Below are 21,997 nucleotides of genomic sequence, written 5' to 3'. Positions count from 1 at the left end.
ACACTGGGCACATAAAACCGGCTTAGTATTAGCGTGTAGTAAACTCCCAAAAGTGTGGAATCGTCATCATTTTTGGTTTACAGAGCAAGTTGTCTCTGTTTGTACGGACTAACTTGTAGAATTGGATTTTTCTTCTATTGGCAAATGTAGTTGTCAGTGTATAACATTATTGTATGATGTTAGTAACTTATGACTCATGGACAGGGCCATAGCTAAGTGTTTAGAAATAAAATGCCAAACACTTCATGGTTCTAGCTTCTCAAATGTGAGGATTTTCTGCTTTTTGCTTGCAATTATTTTTGAAAAAAATTATTAAACAAGCAGTGTGAAGGTATCACTAAAGGTAATTGTGATTGGCATTTTACAAACCAAACAAGTTGTCGATTCATCTGAGAATGAATTATTAGCTGCAGCCTTGTAGGTGATCGAAAATGGCATCCTTTTTCACTGTACAGCGTCATTATACGTATGCAAACTGCATAATCAACATGCTTTCCCGCATAATGATCATCTTGCCCTAAAATGGTAAAAAAAAAAAAAAAAAGTAGTTCTGCTCAGCAGTCCATGATCATGAGGTGCATTTCACTTAAAGACTCAGGCCTATGGGTAAGACGCAACTAAACAACGTATTTATATCCACATCTGTACCAAGACAGGAGATTGAGGACGGCAATGATGTATTTTTTCCCTAGGAATCTGAATTGCTGGGTGTTATCCTCTGCAATCTTTGCACTGCGGTGAGACGCTTGGCAGCACTGCTGGCCGCTCGAGCGCCTCCACCCCGCGCCGGGGCGGGGCTAAGGCCGGCTCGGCTCATTTGATTCGCCCGCCGAGCTCTCGCGTCACAAACCTGCACAGTCCGGAACAAGACAGACGCCTCTTGTAGCAGCCGAGCTAGCCGCCTCCATGTGTGCGCTGCTGTCACAAGGGTGAAGAGTCGGCGAACCCCACCTGAGACGACATCGCGGGCTTCTCTACCTGAGGAACGCGGCAGGGACGTACACGGACATGGCGACATCCAGCTCCTGTGTTGTGGTAAGTTTCCCCCCTAACGACCGCAGGGAAATTAGACACAGACGGTGGTCGTATGTTACCTCCACATGCGCCGTCGGAACGGCACGCTGTGTGCGGGCGCGCTGCGTTTGACGGAAAGAAAAAAAAAATCTCCCGTCTAACGGATTCGGTTGGTCACTCGCAGGTCCGTGGCCCCCGGTGCTCCTCCTGGCAGCACGCTTTAATGTGTAAACAATGAGGTAACGTTCCAGCGCGGCGTGGCCTGCGGCTGCGGAGAGGGTCGCAGACACGCGCTCCCCACGCCTGGCGTACGTGACGCAAGAGGCACTTTAGGATGCACACATTAAAACCTAACGCGAGGGACCGTGTGTGTTTGGCGCCAGGGTCAAAGGTTATGTTAGTGTAATCGCACGTTTGTGCACGGCTACACTCCGGCAGCCGGGCACGCACGGGCTGCAAACAAGGGGGCGTGTTTGGGCCTGTCTTCTTTAGTATGGGTTACAAAATACTGTGCTAAGCAATGTGTGTATGGCTGGCGTGGAACATAACCCGGTGGCCTTAAGCCCGAGTCCACAGTCAAAAAACGCAATGTAACTTTTAAACCCGACAAGATGAGGGTTCGGGCGTAGTGTAAATTTGCCTCAAAGGGGAAAATTCTGTCTAAGCAGCGGGAGTAAGTGTGTTCCAAGCAAAACATACAGTTCAGTCTCTTTTAGTTTCATTAGGACACGGAATAGGTGTGAACTCTATATTACTTAGCTGGAAAAGAGCTGATTGGTCGCATGCAGTGCTTGTTTTGTTTCTCAGTCAATAGAATCAAATCAAATAAACTGGCCCTGCTGGTATATCAGTAAGATTTAGGGAAGTCAACAATCTGAGGAAATGGCATCAAAGATGAGCAGGGTTTATCTCGATGCCTCAGGCAACTTAAATTCAGATATCCATGGTTGAACGCATAACTCGTGTTGTACAGCTGACTCCACAGATCGCTATCTCGCCACCTTTTAAGGAAAAGGGCTTCTTGTTGTCTCTCTTGTCCCACTTTTGTGAAAGTTGTCCAAAGCGGAATTGGTATTTCAGCATTTTAAGAAGAGAAATGTGCAGTGGGACTGTAACGCCCATAACAAGCAACTGCTTTTCTATGTTTATGTGTAAATTCAGTTTGAGGGGGAAAGCACCAGGTCCTGTGTGCATTTTTAAAAATTCGTATTATAGACAAGCAACGATGGCCGCTATACTGGAATGAGTAAATAAATAACCAATGCTTCATTTTCCAGGAAATCTCCAGCATTTGGAAGCCAGTTTTTTTTTTTTTTTTTTTTTTTTTTAAATTGTCGTCAAGTCTGGCCAGCTGGCCGGCAGACAAACTAGCTGACACAGATAAAACAGCATTAAAAGACAGTGGGGGGTCCAGCGTCCTGTATCGCATTTCAAAAGAAATTATAAGGAAAGCGCAGGGTTTTCAAGCATGGACTTTGTTAGCACAAACTTCAAGGTCGGTCTCCCGTTGACCTCAGGCTAGTCCATTGGGTTGTTTGTCATTTTTTACCTTCTAAATTTGTTTCTTAAATAACAGGCAACAGGCCTATAAGTAACAGTGTGAAATACTTCTCCAGATCATGTGACCGTGAGGACATCCCCTTTGTTATCAGTCATTGTTATTTGTAAGTGAATGGATGTAGCCCACACAGATGGACCTATTTTTCCATTTCAGCAGGCGTAAGGCGAAATTGCTTTATTCTAGTTCACCCACATGTGAGGGCGGGCGTTTTGCAATCCAGTGTTTAGTAAAGCAACAAGATTTTGTTGACTTGTGAATCGTCCTATGGTCACTCAATTTATTCCCACAGCACCTCGACCTCTGCACCCGCTTTCACATGATAATGTTAATGTGGTTAATGTGGAATGCAGTCGGAGCTAGAGCAGAAAATTTGATTTTACAAAATAGAAGAAATACAAACAACTGTTTATAGAATTAAGCATAGTATGGAATTTATGGAAAGGCATCTCAGTTGCCAACATCTTAATTGGACAAAATGTTTATTTAGAAGAGATGTCCTATGATTATGACTAAGTAAGTACAATGGAAAGATTCCTCTTTCTAAGAATGAAGTGTTAGTATTTACTGCCACTGACTACTGCCTCAGTGTAGAGCTGGGTGAAGATCCTGGTAGCTTGCTGTACAGAATCGGGCATTGTCCTCTGACTGTGTGTTCTATGGTTTTTTTTAAAAAAGAAAAAAAACTATTGAGGTAGTAAATTATACATCAACAGGAGTTGATGGGAAAGTAGACCACCACTGACCTCATCCCCTTCCCCTTGTACTGCCCTGTATCAGATGAATGCTCCATGTCCCATGTTAGGTAATGCCCCGGAGATCTTTTTTTAAACCCTTTTGTATCATGTTTTTTTTTTTTTTTTTTCTCCTTCATTCTCAGATCAGTGATGAAGAGCAAGGGTATGACCTGGACCTTTTCTGCATACCAAAGCATTATGCCACTGACCTGGAGAGGGTCTATATCCCACATGGCCTCATCTTGGACAGGTGGGTTGCAGCATTTTTAGCGGCTTGTAGCAGAGTTGTGAAATGTGATGAATTGTCAGGATCAACTAAAAGGTGGGTTGTCTGAATGATCGGTTGACTAGTCCGTACATCAACATACAGTACGTCAACTCTTTGTTGAATGTGTACGTCAAGTGAAGTTTTTCATTCCTGCTCTTCTATTTCCATGTGCAGATTTGGGATTGATGATTACTGCAGATAACCTTTTGGGTTTTTTGATAATCACTGGGATCACTGGGTTTATTATACTTGGGAGTGCTTTAGAAATAACAGCTATGCCTGCTGACACAAACAGGGAGGAAAGGGAAACTCCTGCTGACAGGAGCAGAAAACTGGGGTGATTATTCCCTCTCTCTGTCTCTGTCTCCCTTCTCCTTCCTCAATGACCCCAGAACAGAGAGACTCGCCAGAGAGATCATGAAGGAAATGGGAGGGCACCACATTGTGGCCCTCTGTGTGCTCAAAGGGGGCTACAAGTTCTTTGCAGACCTGCTGGACTATATCAAGGCCTTGAACAGGAACAGTGACCGCTCCATTCCAATGACAGTGGACTTCATTCGCCTCAAGAGCTATTGTGTAATCAATCAGTTTTTCTTTGTTTTTTGTATTGCTTAAGATGTGCTGTATTCATGTTCATTTTTAAAAATCATAGCAGTCACTTTCTATTCCTTTTGTTTGTTTAAAAGATTTACAGGTCTGTGTGCTTAAAGGTATCCTATGGATTTTTGGACCACTAGTGGTCAAAAGTGGTAATGTTTTTTACTAGCGTTTCCTCATCTTGTTTGTATCTTGTGTATGCACACGGAGATGCCCATACATGTGCATGAGCACACAGGCGATGCAGCACACATTCTTGCCAAAAATGTTACACTTTTCCACTGATCAACATTTGGTGGTGCTGAGAATTTCAGCAATGTGCCATCAATGGCGAGAAAGACGAGGACTCAAAGCTAGCAACCATGGCTGAAAATAATGCAGGATTTAAATAAGTCAAAAAAATGGCATTGTAAATTTTTTATAACGACTGAAATCCTTTCAGCACATGTGCTAGGTTAAATAGTCAGATTGCCATCCAAATGTAGTGCAAAGTTTAACCGATGTTTCCATTAATACCGAGAATATTAGGAGTAAAGCGCATCAAGATAAATGGCTGCCTTTTACATAGTGCTTTTATCTAAAGTGCTTTACAATTTGCCTCTCTTTCACTCATTCACACACATACCCACACACTGATGGCAGTGAGCTACCAAACGGGGTGCTGCCCTGAAACACTGAATGTAAACAATTTAGTTTACTAGATTTGTACATTTTGATACATATACAACAACCATATTATATAACAGGCAATACATGTAGCTACTTTTTACAATCAAGTGCCATGTTTGTCTAGTTTTGTCCCTTGATGCGATTTGTGCACCTGTGCAAGATGAAATGTCTGCAACATTTCATCGTTGCCCTCACATTCTTGTCTTTACAGAATGACCAGTCGACAGGTGAAATCAAAGTTATTGGTGGAGATGACTTGTCAACATTGACGGGCAAGGTAAGACATAAGGAGGGCAGCATTATTATTACTAAAACAATCCTTGTTGACACTGTGATAAATATTATTATTAATAATATTAATTTAATTTTAAGTTAACCTGAACTGAAACAGGTTTTACTGCTCTTGTTTTCTATTCTGTCTAATGTTGCCTCTATTTTCAACATGAACAGACATTTTAAATGAACTGATGGGCATTATCAAATTGTTGATTAGGATTATCAAAAATTATGATGGTGATTAATAATGACAATGACTGTGCTACACTTAAACAAACACAGTGCTTTAATACAAGGATTTAGGCAATTTTTTGGGTTTTTTTTTTTTTTTTTTTTTTTCTCCAGACAGGTGTGTTCTTTGTTCCCCTGTCAGCTGCCAGTAACACTGTATTGGGTATTTGGCAGTGATTCCCTCTGTGTGCCTACCACTCTCATTATTGCTCGCACTGTTGAATCGCATATGAAATATGAAAAGATGAAATATGTCCAGTCCACTGTATTTCACTAAAACGATGATTTTTTTCTTTTTACACAGAATGTCTTGATTGTGGAGGTATGTGCTGTTTTTTTTTTTTTTTTTTGGTTTTTTTTTTTTTTTTTCCTCTTTCTTCTATATTAAAGTAGGGAGCTTTCAGTTCCAACGCCACTAATATGCACTTCTCTCATGCTGGGTTTCAAGGATATTATCGACACAGGGAAGACAATGAAGACATTATTGCAACTCCTCAAACAGTACAACCCCAAAATGGTTAAAGTAGCAAGGTAATTTAATCTATCCCTCATTTCCTTTCAAACACAAGCTACTGTATCTTTTGCAACAACAGGAATCGTGATCATGTTTCTCTGAACGTTTCATAATAACACATTGTGGTGGTTTTCACTGAAAGGCTGCCTAAGACTTTTTTTTGTTCCTTATCAGTTTTTCATGCAGCTATAAAGTATTAAGATCGATAATCAACCTGCTTTCTGTCCTCAGTTTGTTGGTGAAGAGAACACCAAGAAGTGTTGGCTACCGACCAGACTGTGAGTTTAAGACAATAAATGTTTTTTGTTAAATTTCGAGTTAGTAGAATAACCTATATCTTATACAGTGTATGTACTTTGATGTCAGTGTTGTTACTTTACCACTACAAAGATTAAAAAAAGTAATATATTCACCTTTTTTCTTTGTAGTTGTAGGATTCGAGGTCCCTGACAAATTTGTGGTGGGATATGCGCTAGACTACAACGAGTACTTTAGAGATCTAAATGTAAGTATTTGAGAGAAATAAAGAACATAATGAGTAAAGTAGCTTATATTTCATGCTTATTAGAGTTTGTACCTGTGTGCTAATTTTAGGTAACACCAGGCTAAAACCCTCTAAACAAATAATTTAAATCAACAACATGCTGGATTACTCATGGATCCTTTTCTGTTTCAGCATATCTGCGTCATTAGTGAAACAGGGAAGGAGAAGTACAAGGCATGAAGATCACTTCGGAACAATTTTTAATGTATGGTTATCTTTTCCTTTTGCGGCTCATTTTATATTTTATGACGTCATATTTCTCTCATAAGAAATACTTAGCCTGCTCAGGGTCCCTGAGGATTCACTGATATGGTGATAATCCTGACAGTTGCATTTTCTGTTTAAGCCACCACACGCACACACACACACACACACACACACACACACACTATATTCAACTATAGATAAAATTGATTGCTTTCGATAGAACCACATCTGGATTGAACATCATGGAGCCCAGCTTTGCCTGAAAAAAGTGCTTCTATGTCCCCACACTGATTAATTATTTTTTTAAGCAATGGAGTAATTTATTCAAAGCAATGCTGCTAATATTAAGTAAAATATCACAGTTGTTGTGCTACCATAAGATTTCCAACATTTGACAAACTTATATTTTAATATGTATTGCTTTTATTTTAATTCTACTTTTACCTGGAACAATCGATTATGGGTACACTTAAAGACAATGTTACATTTTCTTGACATCTGTATGTATATTTTGGGACAAAACCCTTTTCTATGGTACTGTGTTGTGTGAGAATGTTTTCTTACGATTCAGTGTAGAAAAGTAACACAAGTGTTTGCTGCTGTCCCTAATTAAACATTGGTGTGCTGAAGATGAAATATGGTATTGATTTGCAGTGACCCTTCCCTCTAAGGGGACAAGTGGACCCAAACCATACCAGCAAAAGCCCCCCCCCTAAGCATAACAGAGCCACCTGATCCCCTCACTGTAGGGATCAAGCATTCAGGCCCGTACTGTTTTCTTGGTCTACGCCACGCATGCACTCGCTCACTTGTCGAGAACATGGTGAAGAATGACTCATCTGACCATGTCACTTTTTTCCACATCTCTGTAGACCAGTGCCTGTGGTTTTTGCACCACTGAACTCCCAAATGTCTAATCAGGGCTTTGTGACCTGCAAACCTACTATAATATCCCTCTCTATGTAACTTTCGACAAACTGTTCTTGCTGAAGCAGTCTGATCACGTCCTGGATTGATATTCTCAGTCACCTGAGGAAGAGTCTTTCTTCTGTTTTCCCTACATGTGGAACTACTGCACGAGCTTCACGGTCATCAAAATTGCGTGATTGACCACAATGTCCGATCCTCTTTACTGACGTCTTTCCCAAAGATCTAAATGCAGATGTTATTTTAGTCAGTGTTCCTATTGAAACACAGGCCAGTTGAACAGTCTTTGTGACTTATGCTCCTGCCATTCATGCCCCAACAATGAACCCTCTTTCAAAGTCACTTAAATCTTTTCCTCTTATCATCTTGATACAAAATCAGAATCAACTGGGCCTGCTCAGCATTTTGTATACCAGCCACAGCATTCGTTATGTTTCTCCATTCATTTATTCAGGTTTTTCCTTTTTATTTTTTCCCCTGTCTATATGTATAGTTTACAGATGTGTAAATATTCAGTCAATAGTTCAACCGAAGTTAAACGTAATTCAATCTTATGTTAGGTACATACAGATTAAGTATTTCAGTCATTGAATGTCCTAATTTAACTACCTTTTCTTTCTAAATTTCAGCTATATTATACGCTCTCATTCAGTGGTGCCATAGCTCTAAGCCACTGAATTTTGCAATATCAGTTAAATGTTCACACCCCTTCTGTGACTAGTGGAGTTTACTATAAAGCTTTGTATACAAATTAATACCAACTACTTGGTATGTTGGAATAATTTCTGGCCAATCAATGGTGAAAAAACTGGGAAAAGCAGTAGTGATGCAGATAAGATTTTTTTTTTAAAGTTTTATTTGTCCAGTTATATGAGCTTATCTGAAATTGTTCCTGCATTTCTTTATTATTTTATACTGACACTGAATGATTTGCAAATAAACAAATGCTGAATAAGGGATTAAAGTTAATCTTTTTTTTTAAATTTAATGATTTTAAGTCATTTTAATTATTTTAACCATCAATTTAAAACACCAAACATTTGTTGGTCAAAACTTGATGAAAACTTACATGTGATAGTTTTATTCTAACTGATATTATAGCAATATTTTGCAATAGTTAGATTAACTGGGAAACCAATTACACACTGAAGACTTAACATTAACATTAACTTAACATTAACATTATTAGCAGCCAGTATGACAGCAGGAGCAGTGCAGTGCTTGGCTGCTCTAAATAACAAATGAAAACACCAAAGCTGCCAGAACGACCTATATGCTCCTAAGGAGTTGTCTGCATAGCGCTTCCTGTGGGCAAAGAAGTCAAGGTACCAGGTAAATTTGCATTTGTCAAACGCTATTCAAGTGTGATGAGAAATGTTACCTTCTTAACATTGCATGTAGAGTGATTGTAAAGAGTTTATCCGGGAATCAGAGGATGGAGGTGGCCATGTTCGCTTGAGCACGCCGGCAAATGCAGTGTTTTTGATTGGACAGGTCTGCTAACGCTAAAAGGGGCGTAAAGTTTGCTGCTAGCAGCTAGCTCCGGTGTGATCATCTGGGATCCTGCTCATTTTTGGCGGCGCCCTGCAGAAACGAAAAAAAACAAAACAAAACGATACTGTAGAGCGTATAATATTTACAACAGACACGGTTTAGTTTGTAGTCTGTGAGCCGTGGTAGTTTTCAGGCTGATAGGAACATTCAGTGAAATGATGACCTGGCTTCTCTCTCTCTGGACATGGCATTGTGGCCATTGGTGTTAATGCTAACTAAGCTGGTTAGCTCATCGGGCTAGGTAGCTGGGCTGTTGGCTGTAGCTGAATCGACTAGCTAGCGATAAGCATTAGATATCACTAGCTCACATTAGCTAGCTACGCTGTGTTAGAGGGTAGACTCGCGCTATGAGAATCACTTAACAGTAGCGTCGCTAGATCAAGGCCACCTACGTTAAACTTTAGGCGAACATTCATTTTGTACTCAAAGTAACCGGCTGGCTAAATTGGCTAATTTTAACGCGCTAACATGCAGGAGTAGTTGAGTAGTGTTTCAGTCGCCAACCGCTGCTGCCTTGCAACGGCAGACTAACGGGTCGGTAGCTAACAGTTGCCGGGCATTGTGCGGTATGTAGCCATGGCATGCTATCCATCGGGATAGTTGGTGATTGGTCATAACGTTACAGGCAGCGTTAGCACATGCCAGTTTTGGCTGACCATATAGTCATGATATGAAGAGTTGTAGAGAGAACGCTGTTATAAATAATAGCCAGTGTTAAGCTGCCTCGGCGCCACAGTTGTACAGACGATAGGGCCTTGCAGGTTGCTGTGAGTGATCTACATCGAGTTAGCTAGTTTGTCTCAAGTCAGGTCAGTTGCCTGATTGATGATGTTTATTCACAACATGTAAAGTTAGCGACGTTCGGAGAGCAAAAATGTAACATAACCGAGCCGGCTAGCCATTTTGAGTTCACGACTAGGTGACAGGCAGCGTTAGCTAGCGAAATGAACAACTCAGGAGTCATGCCACAAGAAAAGATGGAGCTGGATCTGGAAATCCCATCTTCGTTAGTTCAGAACGATGGACACCTGAGAAGATCCAACAGTGCACCCATGATAAATGGCTTAAGGTTCTACATTATGACATAGTTACAATACTTTACTGCAGAATCTTTCATTGAATATGTTGCTGTCCTTTTTCATTCACACTGAAGTACACGCATTACCCTGTCCTCATGGGTAGAAGACACATGACATATGGTTGGCCTGTGAATTTGTCATTGCAGTGATAACTCCCAAGTGTTCCAGAGAGAGGTCCTGCGTAGCCGGAGAAATAGCACTACAGTTGTCAACAGGCCCAACATGGTAGAATACTTTATAAAACACATGTTCGATCAGGAAACGAGTGTCTAGATTATTCAGTGTTGAAGTCTCTCCTCTCCACTCACATCCTTCTTTACAGGTCCCTTCATCGCCTATTCGTGTCCCCAGCACCAGACTTCATCAGATAAAACAAGTAAGAAAAGGCACTGTTGTTTGTGACGTTTTAGGAAGTGTTTCATTTTGAAATTGAGCATGTCAGACCACCGTCTCCCTCTCAAGCCATAGGGAGTGATGGTGCTTAAAACAACATGCTAGAGTAACAGTTTGTGGAGTTCACAGGGCCATCGATCTTACAGAGTTGATCAACTGGTAGTATCAGACTCCAACAGAGGAACTGGTCATTCATCTACTGGCCAAATGTCATTTCCATTAGTGAAGTGGAAAACGGTTCAGTTTTAGCTTTTGATATGAGATTAAGGTTGTACCTTTTCTAGTCTGAATTAGTTTTGATTGCATTGGCATGAGAGAGAACACTTCAGTTGGTACATTCTATGTGTGTTTGAAGAAAGTTTATTATTCAAAAAGTCTTAAGATGACTTGGTAAACTAAGACATCGTAGCCATTAACCCTCTCGTATGCTCTTACAGGAAGAAGGTGTAGACGTGATGAACAGAGAGACTGCTCATGAGCGGTAAGCTGTGGATTTATGAGTGCAGTTGGTGCCTAAAGAGGTTTTCTTGAATTATTTGTTGTAGGTAAAGTGCTAATGAGCCTGGACTTATTCCTTATTTTCTGTTTTTTGCGCACACAGGGAAGTTCAAGCTGCCATGCAGATGAGCCAGTCCTGGGAAGAAAGCCTTAGCCTGGTAAAAACAACTCTTCATTACAACTTGTCCAACCCCCATCAGTGTTGTTGATGTGTTCTGTTGCTCTGGATCCTTGAGAGTCAGCTCTGCTGTACCTTCCCCCTGCATGTTTTGGCCACAAGCCATTGTTGGCCTCTCTATTTCTGTAGAGTGGACAAGTACAAACATGCTACATTAACATTTAAAACATTTAGGAGTTAACAGGGCCACCAGTCTTTCAAGGTCAGACTGAGTTGGTAGTATAATACTCCAACACTCTTGCTTTTAATGATTTTTACTACCTCACTATATCTTACCATAGACGCACATTATTGGATGATAAATGTATTCAGTACTATTGTGTCCTTAGAGTGACAATGATTTGGAGAAGTCAGCGTCTTCGTCTCCAAAGCGCATCGACTTTGTGCCTGTGTCGCCTGCCCCATCCCCAACCAGAGGGATAGGAAAAAAGGTACATCTGCCCTCACTATGTTTCCATGCACACTATAACCTGATTATGCTGTGAATAACCAAATGAAGTTTAATAGTTAAAGCACTCTCATGGTTTGTGGTGACCGGATTTTCCAACTAACCTGCAGTCAGATTAATGAATGGAAGTCTGTGTGGTAGTCTGCAGGAAGCAATTTATTAGCAACAAGAAAACACAAGAACTTCACTGTTCAGCTTTTTTTGGGTAAATTTCCCTCTTTTGGTTTGCTGTAGCTTCAACAAAATAAAAAAAAACAAAAAAAACTTTTTCTCTTTTTATTGCAAGCTGCATCAGTGTTTATGTATAGAAATACTTCTCTGGCACCTGATTCATTTTCTTTTCTGCTGTATATTTGGGGGGAAATAAAAGGTTTGTACTTGGCACAGTACTTTAAAAGATAAATAACCTGTCTTGTTACTAGGGTTTGGTCTACTCCATTTTGACCTTACTTATTTAGATAAATTACTAAATATACTAACAGGAACAATAATCAGAGTATTGCCTTTATCCGGTACCAATGAAATTATTAATGTGCATCTATGCACTTTGATGTCTCGATGCTGATGGCTTTGCGTTCTGTTTCCCTTTCTTGTAAGCAGCAGTGTTTCTCCCCTTCACTACAAATCCTTGTGAGCAGCAATGGCCTAACGCCCAGCCCAATCCCCAGCCCAACGCGACGCTTCAGGTGATGACCAAGTTTCTGAGTAATACCTGAAGTTAACAATTTTATAATCCAGCCGAGTAACTTCACTCTTGCTCTAAATCTGATGAACATCTGTTTGCCGTGAGCCTACACCAGCACCAGCTGGCTCCAGTATGATTGTAATTTCCCTCTGGTGGCATAAAATGGGGTACGGGTTGATTTGTAACCGTAGCTGATGGCCACTGATTGCGACTGCATTTTAAAATATACTGCTTTGACAACGTGTGAGTTTTTTGTCTTCTTCAGCAGACGAAGTCAAAGTCCGATCAACTGCATCAGGGCCAGCATACTTGGGCCAATAAAACGCAAAGGTGAGCTGCCTAACCAGCCTTAAAACCCTAAATGCTTCACTTAATGCCTTGAGACTAGTTTTCCTCACATCTGATTACATTCTACCACAAGAGAAACTTAATTTATGGATAAAAGTGACATGTTGTAAATTCCAGGCATCATGTTCAGACTAATGGTTCTTAAAGAAAATAAAGTAATATTGACTGTGTACACTATTCACGCACAACATTAAAAGCAGTAACTGGTTTTAATGTTAGTGGCTGATCGGTTTAAATGGGGTTTTTTCCTATGCAAAGAGTGACCGCGGTATGAAAGCTGATTCAAAAGATATTTCAAATCCATATTTTTGTGATATTCATGTAGCCTATGAACTTCACTTTGGTTGATAAAGTTCTTTTTTTAGGGACTCTCTTCAAAACTTAAACCTATGTAAGCCTCTTATGATTGAACAGTGGCTACATAATGATTAAGATATTTTATTCTAATTAGGTAATTTTCTTGGTACTTGGAATTGGATTAATAGTTAACTTGATTCTCTTTTGGACTTGATAACATTCAATGTGCAATTATTAATTTAAGTATTGGAGACTGCATTGGCTCTCTGGCATCAACTCAGATCTGTATTCATACTGTATCAGATTATTACAATAAAACACTCGTGCAGCTGTCCGTTTTTTAGATTAGGCACGCAGTGTAATAAAGAGGGATTTCCAAATATCAGGCTCTTTTTATTCTGCAGGTGAGATGGAGTCAGAGAGCCAACCCAAGAGGCTCTTCCAGGGTACCACCACCATGCTGTCCTCTGATGTCTCCAACCTGTCAGATCTCAGTTCCTGGTAAGACTTTGTCAGGTCAGCTGCTCAGAGTCACACTGTTTAGGTGACAACACGCCTGTGAATGCTCAAGCAGGCAACCAACCACATTGTAACTTCAGGAGTTAGTGTTAAATGGCTTTGTTAGATTTCAGGCAAAATGGGAATTTTGTAATGGGAATTATTTTAAAGATAAGGAGTAGTTTGTCACCAACTCCACTTCGTATTTTTCACCCGGTAGTGAATATCAGCATACAGTATATCATACAACAGCTGCCGTGACAGGCTATACAGGCGTGTTTTGGCAAGGTGTGGGAACATACCATGAAATATCACGGTCTACTGATTGGACCAAGTTGGGCATAATAATCAGCATTGCTCTAAAGTAATATGTTAATTTCGAAAGGGAGAAAGTGTGGCAGTAAATGAATGAAATGTGAGACTTTGATAAGCTCTCTCCCCTAGAGTGAAGGTATAGACAGTAATACAGCAGATGATTGCCACAGTCACCATTATGACAGCCTGCAGACTTACTGATCTAAACTTGTTTTGTTTCAGTCACTCTCCAGATTTACTGGATGGCAGCCTCAGCAGCGTCAGCTCCTCCACCGACTCCCCAGGCAAAATGGAGGGAGTCTCACCCTCCTCGTCCAGCAACTCACCCTTCGCTTCCCTCCAGGATTTGTCCCCAAAATGAGAATGGGATAGCAAGAGACACTAAAAAGGCGCACAAAAAGACCCTCTTTCCAGGGAACCAGTTTCCTTCTCAGCCCCTCCACTTGACCATTGCCTAGATTGAGTTTAATTTTCCATGTTTGCTTCTGAATGGCTGTTTTCATGGCTACACTTTGGAGGGTCTAAGATATGTTTGAATCGAGGAAACGAAAGCCATGGATGAGGTTTTGTTTAAGAGGTTGACCCAGTGAAAATGGGGAACGACTGAAGACACTGTGAGCACCAGCTGCTAGAAGTGGATCTTGGATGGTTCTTGGCTTCATAGTGATATTGTGTTTTTAAGTGGCTATCCTGCAAATCTGTCCTACCAGTTCCCCTCACTGGAGAGAGACATTGAGCACTGGACAAAAAAAAAAGACTATTTGGATGTGTACATTTTCCCTGTTTTTTTTGTGCTGGAAAACTTCTGTCCACAGGCCGTTGTATGTACACAGTCTGCAGATTTTGTAAGAAAAGATTTAACTTATTGTTTTCCTGCTTTGTTTGTAATTATGTACATATAAACCTTGTCAAATGTCATACATAGTTTGGCTATGAGGTGAATGCGGGCACAGGTCTTCAACAGCAACAAGTTTTCTTTGTTAAAGGAACATAAACTACTTTTGGGGTACAACTATGGACATTTCCTTACTGTTATACTGTAAGAGAAGTTATGTTTTCAGCAGATATTCTGAATATTTTTATGAGACACGCTGTGAACTGTGGTGAAAATTTTTCAGTTTGGCTTGTACACGGCCCTCCCCATGACTTACTGCAACTTTAATTGCCTACTATGAGCAGTTAATGCACCTAGCAGTGAATTGTGGACGAAATAAGATGGTCATCGCTGGTGGTCTTTCAACACTAACGGTTCCTCTCTATCCTGTGTTCTTGTCAGGATGTTTTTTTGTAGATAAACAAAGTATAGAAAAGATTTTTTTTTTTCTGACAAAATGTTCTTATTTATGGAAAAAAATGTTTATTATAAAAATTGGATGGCGATAGGTTTCTATCCCCAGTAAAAGTGACCCATTTTTGTTGTCATTTACACCAAATCAACTTACTGCTGGAGTGTGCAGTAAAAACAAAATGGCACCACCATGTTGTGAGTGAGGAGACTGCTGTTTCTGCTGTGGTTACATTTATTAAAAGCTTTTTTTGCACAGGATATTCGATCCTGTAGTGTTTCAGCCTGTGTGTAAGTCTTAAGAAGGGAAGATGTTAACACTTCATAGAACTATAAGTGCTTTCTCTCAACGTATCCAGAAAAAGACAGTATATTGAGGTTGAGCCTTTACTTTCCACTGTCATGGCTCCGTTGTTCATATCTCCTGTGTAACTTATACATGTGAACCCCTTCATGGCGCTGTAGCCTTTCATGTATTGTACAAAAGGAAGTGATTGTGAATCATTTCATGAAAGTGTGCCCTGTAACGAGAGGAAAAGTTTGGTTGCAGTTCATTTACTGAATGTCGTTTTTCTTTTATACAAGTAAGAAAATTGAAAAAGCTGTCTTGCCCTGCTGCAAGACGACTGCCTAGTCATTTTATGAAGCATTCAGGGCATGAATTTAGCAAATAATGTCATGCTTTACTGTATGGCTGTAATCTAGCAAGCAGGCTAACACCTTGCCTATGCTTGTGTCTTTTGTGGTTGCCATCGTAGCAGACGTCAGGACTAAATAAATTATTTCTTTATTATGTTTGTGTAGCTGTTTTAAATAGCCCGAGATGATGTTTTTTGACCGGAGCACTGAAACAAGCACTAATTTAAAATGTCAACCATACACCAATCCCACAGTAAGATAGTGTCATCTCCAAACCTTATTTACTGCCCTGGAACGGACTGGTGCACAAATAATCGCAAATCATGTTTTCAGATGTCACACCTGATAACACCCAGTCCCCAAGGCAGGCAGATTATTTTCAGTACTGAACATTACAAAACTAAAAGAGGCCTTTCTCTGTTCTGTGCTCTACACCCTCCTGACCAAACTTGTAAAGTGAAAAAAAATGTCCTGATTTGATCTATGATCATTATACTGGACAGACGTATGGAGACTTTATTAAATGTTTGATGGAGCATTGATATAGTATGGCAAACAAACCATTGTCTTCAAAAGATCTTTCCTTTGGTGACAAGTAAAAGTATTTTACTGCTGAAAAAAAACAAAACAAAAAAAAAAACTCCGATAGGTAGCCACACATGCAAATAACTGCATCTAGTCCTCAGAGTCTACACTAAAATGCTTTAAAACATCAATATAATGATGGTTACAGCTGAATACCATAACAAAATTTGAATGGCTTTATGTACATGTATAAACTTTGCAAGTAGATTCCTTCACACTCAAGGTAACAACTTTCTGTTTCATATTGGCAATAGAAATACAGACACGGAATAGGAGGCCGACCAACACTTTGACCCCATGTTTCTTCACAGGCCGTGTTCAGGGACAGCTCCTCTCACACTACCATACCTTTGACCTACACGCTGCAGCTCTCGCTGTTTGCATCTCTTCAGTATTGTGTAAATGTATGTATTAACACAAATGTGTGGATTTGAAAAAAGTATGCTAAAATGTATTTTTCAGGAGACGGGGTGAATTGAGTAAGTACCCCATCCCCTGCTGTCAGCTCTACACACTGGAGCATAGCAGTGCCTCTGGTGTGAGAATGTTCTCTTCAGTCTTTTAGCTCATTTTCCGTCCTCCTCTCAGCTCACAAGGCTTCATGTGCGTAGGATGACCATTGTAAGAAGACCTAGAATATTACAAGAAACAACACAGAGGCACGGGATATTATAAACTCCAGCGCACACTCTTAAAAGCATGTGATTTCATAAACAATAGCAGTGTAGATCTGATTAAAATGCAACCCCATTCTGCCCAAGCCAGTTTAAGTGATCTTACTTACCAAGAACATAAGCAGCTACAAGTTTCTTATTAACACTTAAGTGGAGGTAGACAGGCACAGTAGATTCTTGCTCCCCCAGCGTCGGGAGCATCAGGGCGGCCATACACACCAGCCCAAGCAGCACCGTCAGCAGACTGGGTCCTCCAGCAACAGGACGGCTCTCTGTAAGACACACAAACAAGCATACACTGTGATCGGATTCATCGCTCAGAATAATTCACAAATGATTTAAAGGACGTTAAAAAAAAAAAGATCCCACGAAAAGAGCAAAGCCAACAATGTGTTAGTGTGTCTTTCAATACTTTGAGAGATCCCCAGCCTGTCTGTGTCTCTTAGCCCCAAACCCACGGGTTACTACAGCAGACATAAATAATATAATATTTATTTATAGAGCACTTTTCAAAACTCACATTACAACGTGCTTCACATGGGGCAGCAAAAAAATAAAACATTATAAAATCATCAGGTTTTAAAAACAGATAAAAACCAATCCAGTGTAAAATAAAGTAACACAAAATTTAAGAGAAAAAAAAGAAGTTCAAAACAAAATGAAAACTGAAGCAAAATCTGTAATAATAGACGACAAATATATTCTGGCATTTTACATAACTTCCAAAAACTGCTGGGTACTGTAGTTTTATAACAAACATTACTCGAACAGGATTAAATAGGGTATCTGCATTGGGAAACGATTTTCTAGCACAGATTTGGTGCTCCAGCACGTATTCACAGCATCAGGTCAGTGTGTGTGGGACTGACTCAAAATAAACTACAGTGTCCATCTTCATGGTAATGTAGATGTTACCCAGTGCAAAGTTGTGGCTCACTGATCTGCTTTTAACTGTTTTTTGACAACACTGGAGGAGGCAGAAAGGAAGAAGATACATTATATCAGTCTTTGGATACACAGACAATGCCTGTTTGTGGGATCAATCCAATGTTGGTTTTGCCCTTTTCAGGGGATACGTTGACAATACCAGATCTACAGACAAATCACCAGACGTGTATCCTTAAACAAACACATATTATGGCAAGGAAAAGTCAGATGTATTATCTAGCTTGCATTTAAGTCAGATAGAAGAAGCTTGATCTCAAAGAATGTTGTAGCTGCACAAATATATTGATATCAGACAGGGTTTATGACAGTGAAGCTGCTGAAGTGATAACTGTGTACTCAGAATAGCAAAAAATAATCTGCAGGTGTTGATTCAAGTGAATAGTGATAGTACTCAACTACTTCAGTATTGGTGGATTGGTAAATGCAGTTACAGCACACACATAGAATGAAGCTACATCTTATCTTGTATGCACTGAGGCTTTGGCTTGTATTTCAACTTTAAATGACAGCCTGACTGTGATTACCTGCATTACTGTTTCCCCACCGCTTTAAGCGCATATTTATCCTAGATTTTTATCCTTAATAAGTTAGGTAGGTATGTTCATAGGCCAAAAAAACAATATATTGTATTGTGACCTGTAAATGGTAGGAAGTTCCCACATTTGACTCTTAAAGACATTTGGCTCCATCTAGTGGTAACACCACAGAACAGTCCATTTCCCTACCTGTCTGAAAGGCAGTCTGGTCAAAAAACTCGCTGTCGGCGATCTGCTCTGTGATTCTGCGTTCCTCATCTTGGGGCCGGGGGCTGGGCGGCTCCTGTGAGGCAGAAGGACGCAGCGTTGCCGTCACCTCTTTGCGACCCAGAGCTTTCCGCTGACTCTGCTCCGACACCTGCAGTCGGAACTTGTCGTACACCCCGTAATGGCATGCCCGCACATCTCTGTGTCTGATTACTCTGTGTGGACATAGAACATTAGACACACGCTTTATTTAACTAGGGGGGAAAGTCAGCCGTGTAAACAACCATCTGACTGAAAACATACAGTCAAAGCTGCCCGACAAACCTGCACGATAATATTTTGCAAAGCAAGCAATACACAATAAAGACATGGGATGAGAATTAACTGAGAAAGGCAAACTCATAGATGAGGCATCTAGTCCTTTTGGTGGTATATATACCACTGCATGAAAAAAATAACAGTCCAAAAACAAACTCACATGTCAACACAACATTGTGGCTTGACGGCTCCAGTGGCATCCACCACAGTGTACTTGTTTGGTGCTGTGCAGAGCACTGACAAAGAAGAAAAATACACAATTTATCCAGCTAGTATGGAATAATTAACAAACAAAAATGATACAGCTTACGCAGTTTTCCTCTGCCCACTGACCTTTAAACTTGAGGGCGAACTCATAGGGATTGTAGAGGGTGAGCACCTGCTTGTGAGACATCTGCTCATCTGCGTAGAAGACGAGCTCCGTGGGGAACACAAACACGGGAAGGCTTCCTTCCACCAGCTCAGTCTGTCGATGCTGCTGCTGCATTGGCTCCAGCTGAGCGCTTCCCCTTCCCCGTCCACGATCTTCCTGGGCCCCCCCACCCCTCTCTACCAACTATCAAGCTGTGTAAACTCCCTTTCGGTTGAAATGGCACTTCCCGCTCTCAGCTTCTTAGGGCCATGACTTGATACTGTGAGGCGAAACAGGTGATGAATAAGAAAGTACATTTACTTATGAGGTGCTGTCATGCCACTTATTTATATTTTGTGATGCTCTGTTTTTATTCCACTACATTTTATAGGGAAATGTTGCATTTGTTATTCTGTTTATTTATCAAACAGCTGTTTTTTCTAGTGATTTTGCACATGTATTGTATTTGTATGTGGAAAATACAATGAATCTTATAAGACAAACTTCCTATAGCCCAATTGACACTGGTAACATTGATATCTGAGAGAGTTGGCTTATAATGCTAAACTATGCACTGCCATGACTGTCTCTGTCTTACCACCTAAAACAGAGCTTTGCCATTTCAGTAATGCAATTTATTTTTAATTATTGACCAGCATGTTTACTGATAACTCAAATATCTATATTTGTAATAAGTTAAAATCGGCTGATAGATTGGCTGGGCCAATTATTGGTCTAGCTCTGGTGTAAACTATTGAGATATACAGGAAGCATTTACATCTTGTGTATTAAAGTAGTGCTTACACAAGTTAATTCATCGATACAATAACTCTAAAGGGTATCCTTCTTTAGAGCTGTACATTTCATTGCTAATGCTAACATATATTTCTTTAATTTAACTTTGATTGCAGGATTTTAACAGGGTATAGCTATTTTAATGGGCTGTGAGTATCTGAGCGCTTTTTTCAACCAAGGGAAATACATACAATAAGAGTTACAAATAAAGCAGGGCAGAGAGAGAATACCGAAGAAAATCAATTCATGAAACCTAATCAAGTTTAAATAACTCAGGTTCAACAGAGCAAACATTGCTCCATGTGGGTGGTCACGTGTCTGAGTGTTTACATGGTTACGGTGAACTCGAGGAACCAGGCTCGTGGTGTCGCAACACTTATTGTTCTCCACGTACACTTACAAAACACCATTAATTCATTTTAGTTGTGATAAAACTATAGCGAAGTCGCTTCACAATCTCCGAGGCGTCTCGTTACGTGGTTAAGTTATTCAGCCAACTTTAACTTCGTGTCGACATAGTGTGTAAAGCATTAACTGTACGCTGCCTTTAAACTGCAGTGTAATCGTAGGTGACATCGTAAACAGACGCAAGAAATTAGGTCTATGCAAATGTGCTGGTCATACATATAGCCGCCGGGTCACACAATTTATACTTCGTGCCCACTGTTAATCTCTAACCGAGCTCCGTGTTTTTTTTTTAACATCTGCTAGCTCTAACACTGTAGTAACACATCATTATAGTGTAACGCTAACGCTGTACAGTACTGGTAACGTTGGCTAACGTTAGCCGGCTAGGAAAACCCCAGATGGTAGCTAATAGCCTCTTAACGTTGTCTACACGCAGTATCATTTCAGGAAATAGAACAAAGGGCAGTTTTATTTCAAGAAAAAACTGAGAGTGAGACTTTACCTTGCTGTCAGCACACGGGTTCGTGTAACGTGAGTGCTGTCCCCGGGGTTTGTGCTTGTGATCCCACCCTGTTGTTGTTTCTCCCCAGCCTTTTTTCTTTGTCAATATTATACTGCAGACCTCGCGGTGCATGCTGGGGTGGCGGAGGGCGAACGGGTATGTGCAAGACGTCAACAGAGCTGACGTTAAGATGTTCCAAGCAAGGAGTAATGTGTTTCCAATAACTTCATAACGGTCCCCGTGGAAAGCATGCGACTAGCAGCGTGTAAAAGCCCTAAAACCACGCAGATTCATTTGTATTTGCGGAATACTTGAGTTCCTGTTAATGTTAATCACGTTAAGTATCTCTTTATTGTGCTCAAATGTTGCTACTTGATGCGATTAACTATGGAATCAAGTGCACTGATTTTTCAAGTGTTTACCATGCGAGTTAAACCCGTAAGCAGTGAGAAATAAAAGTGAAAAGTCTTTAAACATTCACAGCCAGATTAATCTTCAGTTCCCTCTGCATGTTTGACACTTGATTTATTATTCAAAAAAAGAAAAAGAAAAGAAAAACAAGATGTATCCTTCATCCAACCAATTTTTTTAGCGGCAGCAAATGAAAAAACACAATTGCAATTGCAAAGAGTTTCTTTATACACTATATACAGTGTATTGTCATTACAAACTGTAAGTGTGAGCAGAAAACCTGTCCAGGAAAGATCAGGCCTTCATCTTTCCAAAGGTAGACACTGTGTCTGGGTTTCGCCACTATGACTTTCCACTGACCTTTATCTCTATGATGAATGTTTTTTGTTTTGTTTTTTTTAATCGTGTTTGACATAGAGTCTGAACTGAGAATAAATCTGCGTTTTCGGCGTTATGTGTGATTTCATGGTAAGATGTTTGATTAAGTGTTAAAAGGACACAT

The 21,997-nt window shown here is 40.3% G+C and overlaps 3 protein-coding genes and 1 non-coding gene across 6 annotated transcripts; 3 read left to right on the top strand and 1 right to left on the bottom strand.

Annotated features, from left to right (window-relative positions):
* Positions 1 to 829: 829 nt before the first annotated feature.
* Positions 830 to 6,715, top strand: hprt1 (hypoxanthine phosphoribosyltransferase 1). The gene is made up of 9 exons (XM_040119729.1): positions 830 to 1,035; positions 3,453 to 3,559; positions 3,970 to 4,153; positions 5,055 to 5,120; positions 5,655 to 5,672; positions 5,799 to 5,881; positions 6,096 to 6,142; positions 6,293 to 6,369; positions 6,541 to 6,715. The coding sequence occupies exons 1-9, from the start codon at positions 1,009 to 1,011 to the stop codon at positions 6,586 to 6,588; spliced, it is 657 nt and encodes a 218-aa protein (XP_039975663.1). The 5' UTR covers positions 830 to 1,008; the 3' UTR covers positions 6,589 to 6,715.
* A 2,015-nt stretch (positions 6,716 to 8,730) lies between these two features.
* pabir2 (PABIR family member 2) lies at positions 8,731 to 15,234 on the top strand. Of its 3 annotated transcripts, none has more exons than XM_040119783.1 (10): positions 8,731 to 8,874; positions 10,322 to 10,400; positions 10,498 to 10,551; positions 11,006 to 11,049; positions 11,170 to 11,224; positions 11,574 to 11,675; positions 12,293 to 12,378; positions 12,643 to 12,707; positions 13,427 to 13,523; positions 14,058 to 15,234. In XM_040119783.1, exons 1-10 carry the CDS (start codon positions 8,816 to 8,818, stop codon positions 14,194 to 14,196), a joined length of 780 nt encoding a protein of 259 aa, XP_039975717.1. In that variant the 5' UTR covers positions 8,731 to 8,815; the 3' UTR covers positions 14,197 to 15,234. The 3 variants fall into 3 exon arrangements, with proteins under 3 accessions (XP_039975717.1, XP_039975718.1, XP_039975716.1); XM_040119784.1 differs by lacking the exon at positions 8,731 to 8,874 and adding an exon at positions 8,951 to 9,662; XM_040119782.1 differs by lacking the exon at positions 8,731 to 8,874 and adding an exon at positions 8,953 to 10,165.
* On the top strand, positions 11,327 to 11,482 carry LOC120785852. The gene has a single exon (XR_005706646.1). It is a non-coding gene; the product is annotated as a small nucleolar RNA U109 (small nucleolar RNA).
* Positions 15,235 to 15,893: 659 nt separating the features above from the next.
* On the bottom strand, positions 15,894 to 21,219 carry mospd1 (motile sperm domain containing 1). Its single transcript, XM_040119785.1, has 6 exons — positions 21,085 to 21,219; positions 19,361 to 19,659; positions 19,188 to 19,263; positions 18,692 to 18,924; positions 17,129 to 17,290; positions 15,894 to 16,975 (listed from the first exon to the last, which is right to left on the bottom strand). The coding sequence occupies exons 2-6, from the start codon at positions 19,512 to 19,514 to the stop codon at positions 16,944 to 16,946; spliced, it is 657 nt and encodes a 218-aa protein (XP_039975719.1). The 5' UTR covers positions 19,515 to 19,659; positions 21,085 to 21,219; the 3' UTR covers positions 15,894 to 16,943.
* Between the last annotated feature and the right edge of the window lie 778 nt (positions 21,220 to 21,997).

Source organism: Xiphias gladius, chromosome 23 (genome assembly GCF_016859285.1).
Source record: "Xiphias gladius isolate SHS-SW01 ecotype Sanya breed wild chromosome 23, ASM1685928v1, whole genome shotgun sequence".
NCBI classification, from domain to species: domain Eukaryota; kingdom Metazoa; phylum Chordata; class Actinopteri; order Istiophoriformes; family Xiphiidae; genus Xiphias; species Xiphias gladius.
The sequence above is the reverse complement of the archived record's forward strand: the minus strand, read 5'-3'. Positions and strand labels throughout refer to the sequence as shown.

What these genes read in the sequence shown, in the direction of transcription:
- hprt1 (XM_040119729.1), top strand. Translation starts at nt 1,009, where the DNA reads ATGGCGACATCCAGCTCCTGTGTTGTG. An exon ending in TGTTGGCTACCGACCAGACT is followed by an intron (nt 6,143 to 6,292) that starts GTGAGTTTAAGA and finishes TTTTCTTTGTAG; the next exon opens with TTGTAGGATTCGAGGTCCCT. An exon ending in AGTACTTTAGAGATCTAAAT is followed by an intron (nt 6,370 to 6,540) that starts GTAAGTATTTGA and finishes TTTCTGTTTCAG; the next exon opens with CATATCTGCGTCATTAGTGA.
- pabir2 (XM_040119782.1), top strand. Translation starts at nt 10,041, where the DNA reads ATGAACAACTCAGGAGTCATGCCACAAGAAAAGATGGAGCTGGATCTG. An exon ending in TTGTCAACAGGCCCAACATG is followed by an intron (nt 10,401 to 10,497) that starts GTAGAATACTTT and finishes CCTTCTTTACAG; the next exon opens with GTCCCTTCATCGCCTATTCG. An exon ending in CCAGAGGGATAGGAAAAAAG is followed by an intron (nt 11,676 to 12,292) that starts GTACATCTGCCC and finishes TCTTGTAAGCAG; the next exon opens with CAGTGTTTCTCCCCTTCACT.
- mospd1 (XM_040119785.1), bottom strand. Translation starts at nt 19,514, where the DNA reads ATGCAGCAGCAGCATCGACAGACTGAGCTGGTGGAAGGAAGCCTTCCC. An exon ending in GTTCGCCCTCAAGTTTAAAG is followed by an intron (nt 19,264 to 19,360) that starts GTCAGTGGGCAG and finishes CTTCTTTGTCAG; the next exon opens with TGCTCTGCACAGCACCAAAC. An exon ending in TGTAGCTGCTTATGTTCTTG is followed by an intron (nt 16,976 to 17,128) that starts GTAAGTAAGATC and finishes GTAATATTCTAG; the next exon opens with GTCTTCTTACAATGGTCATC.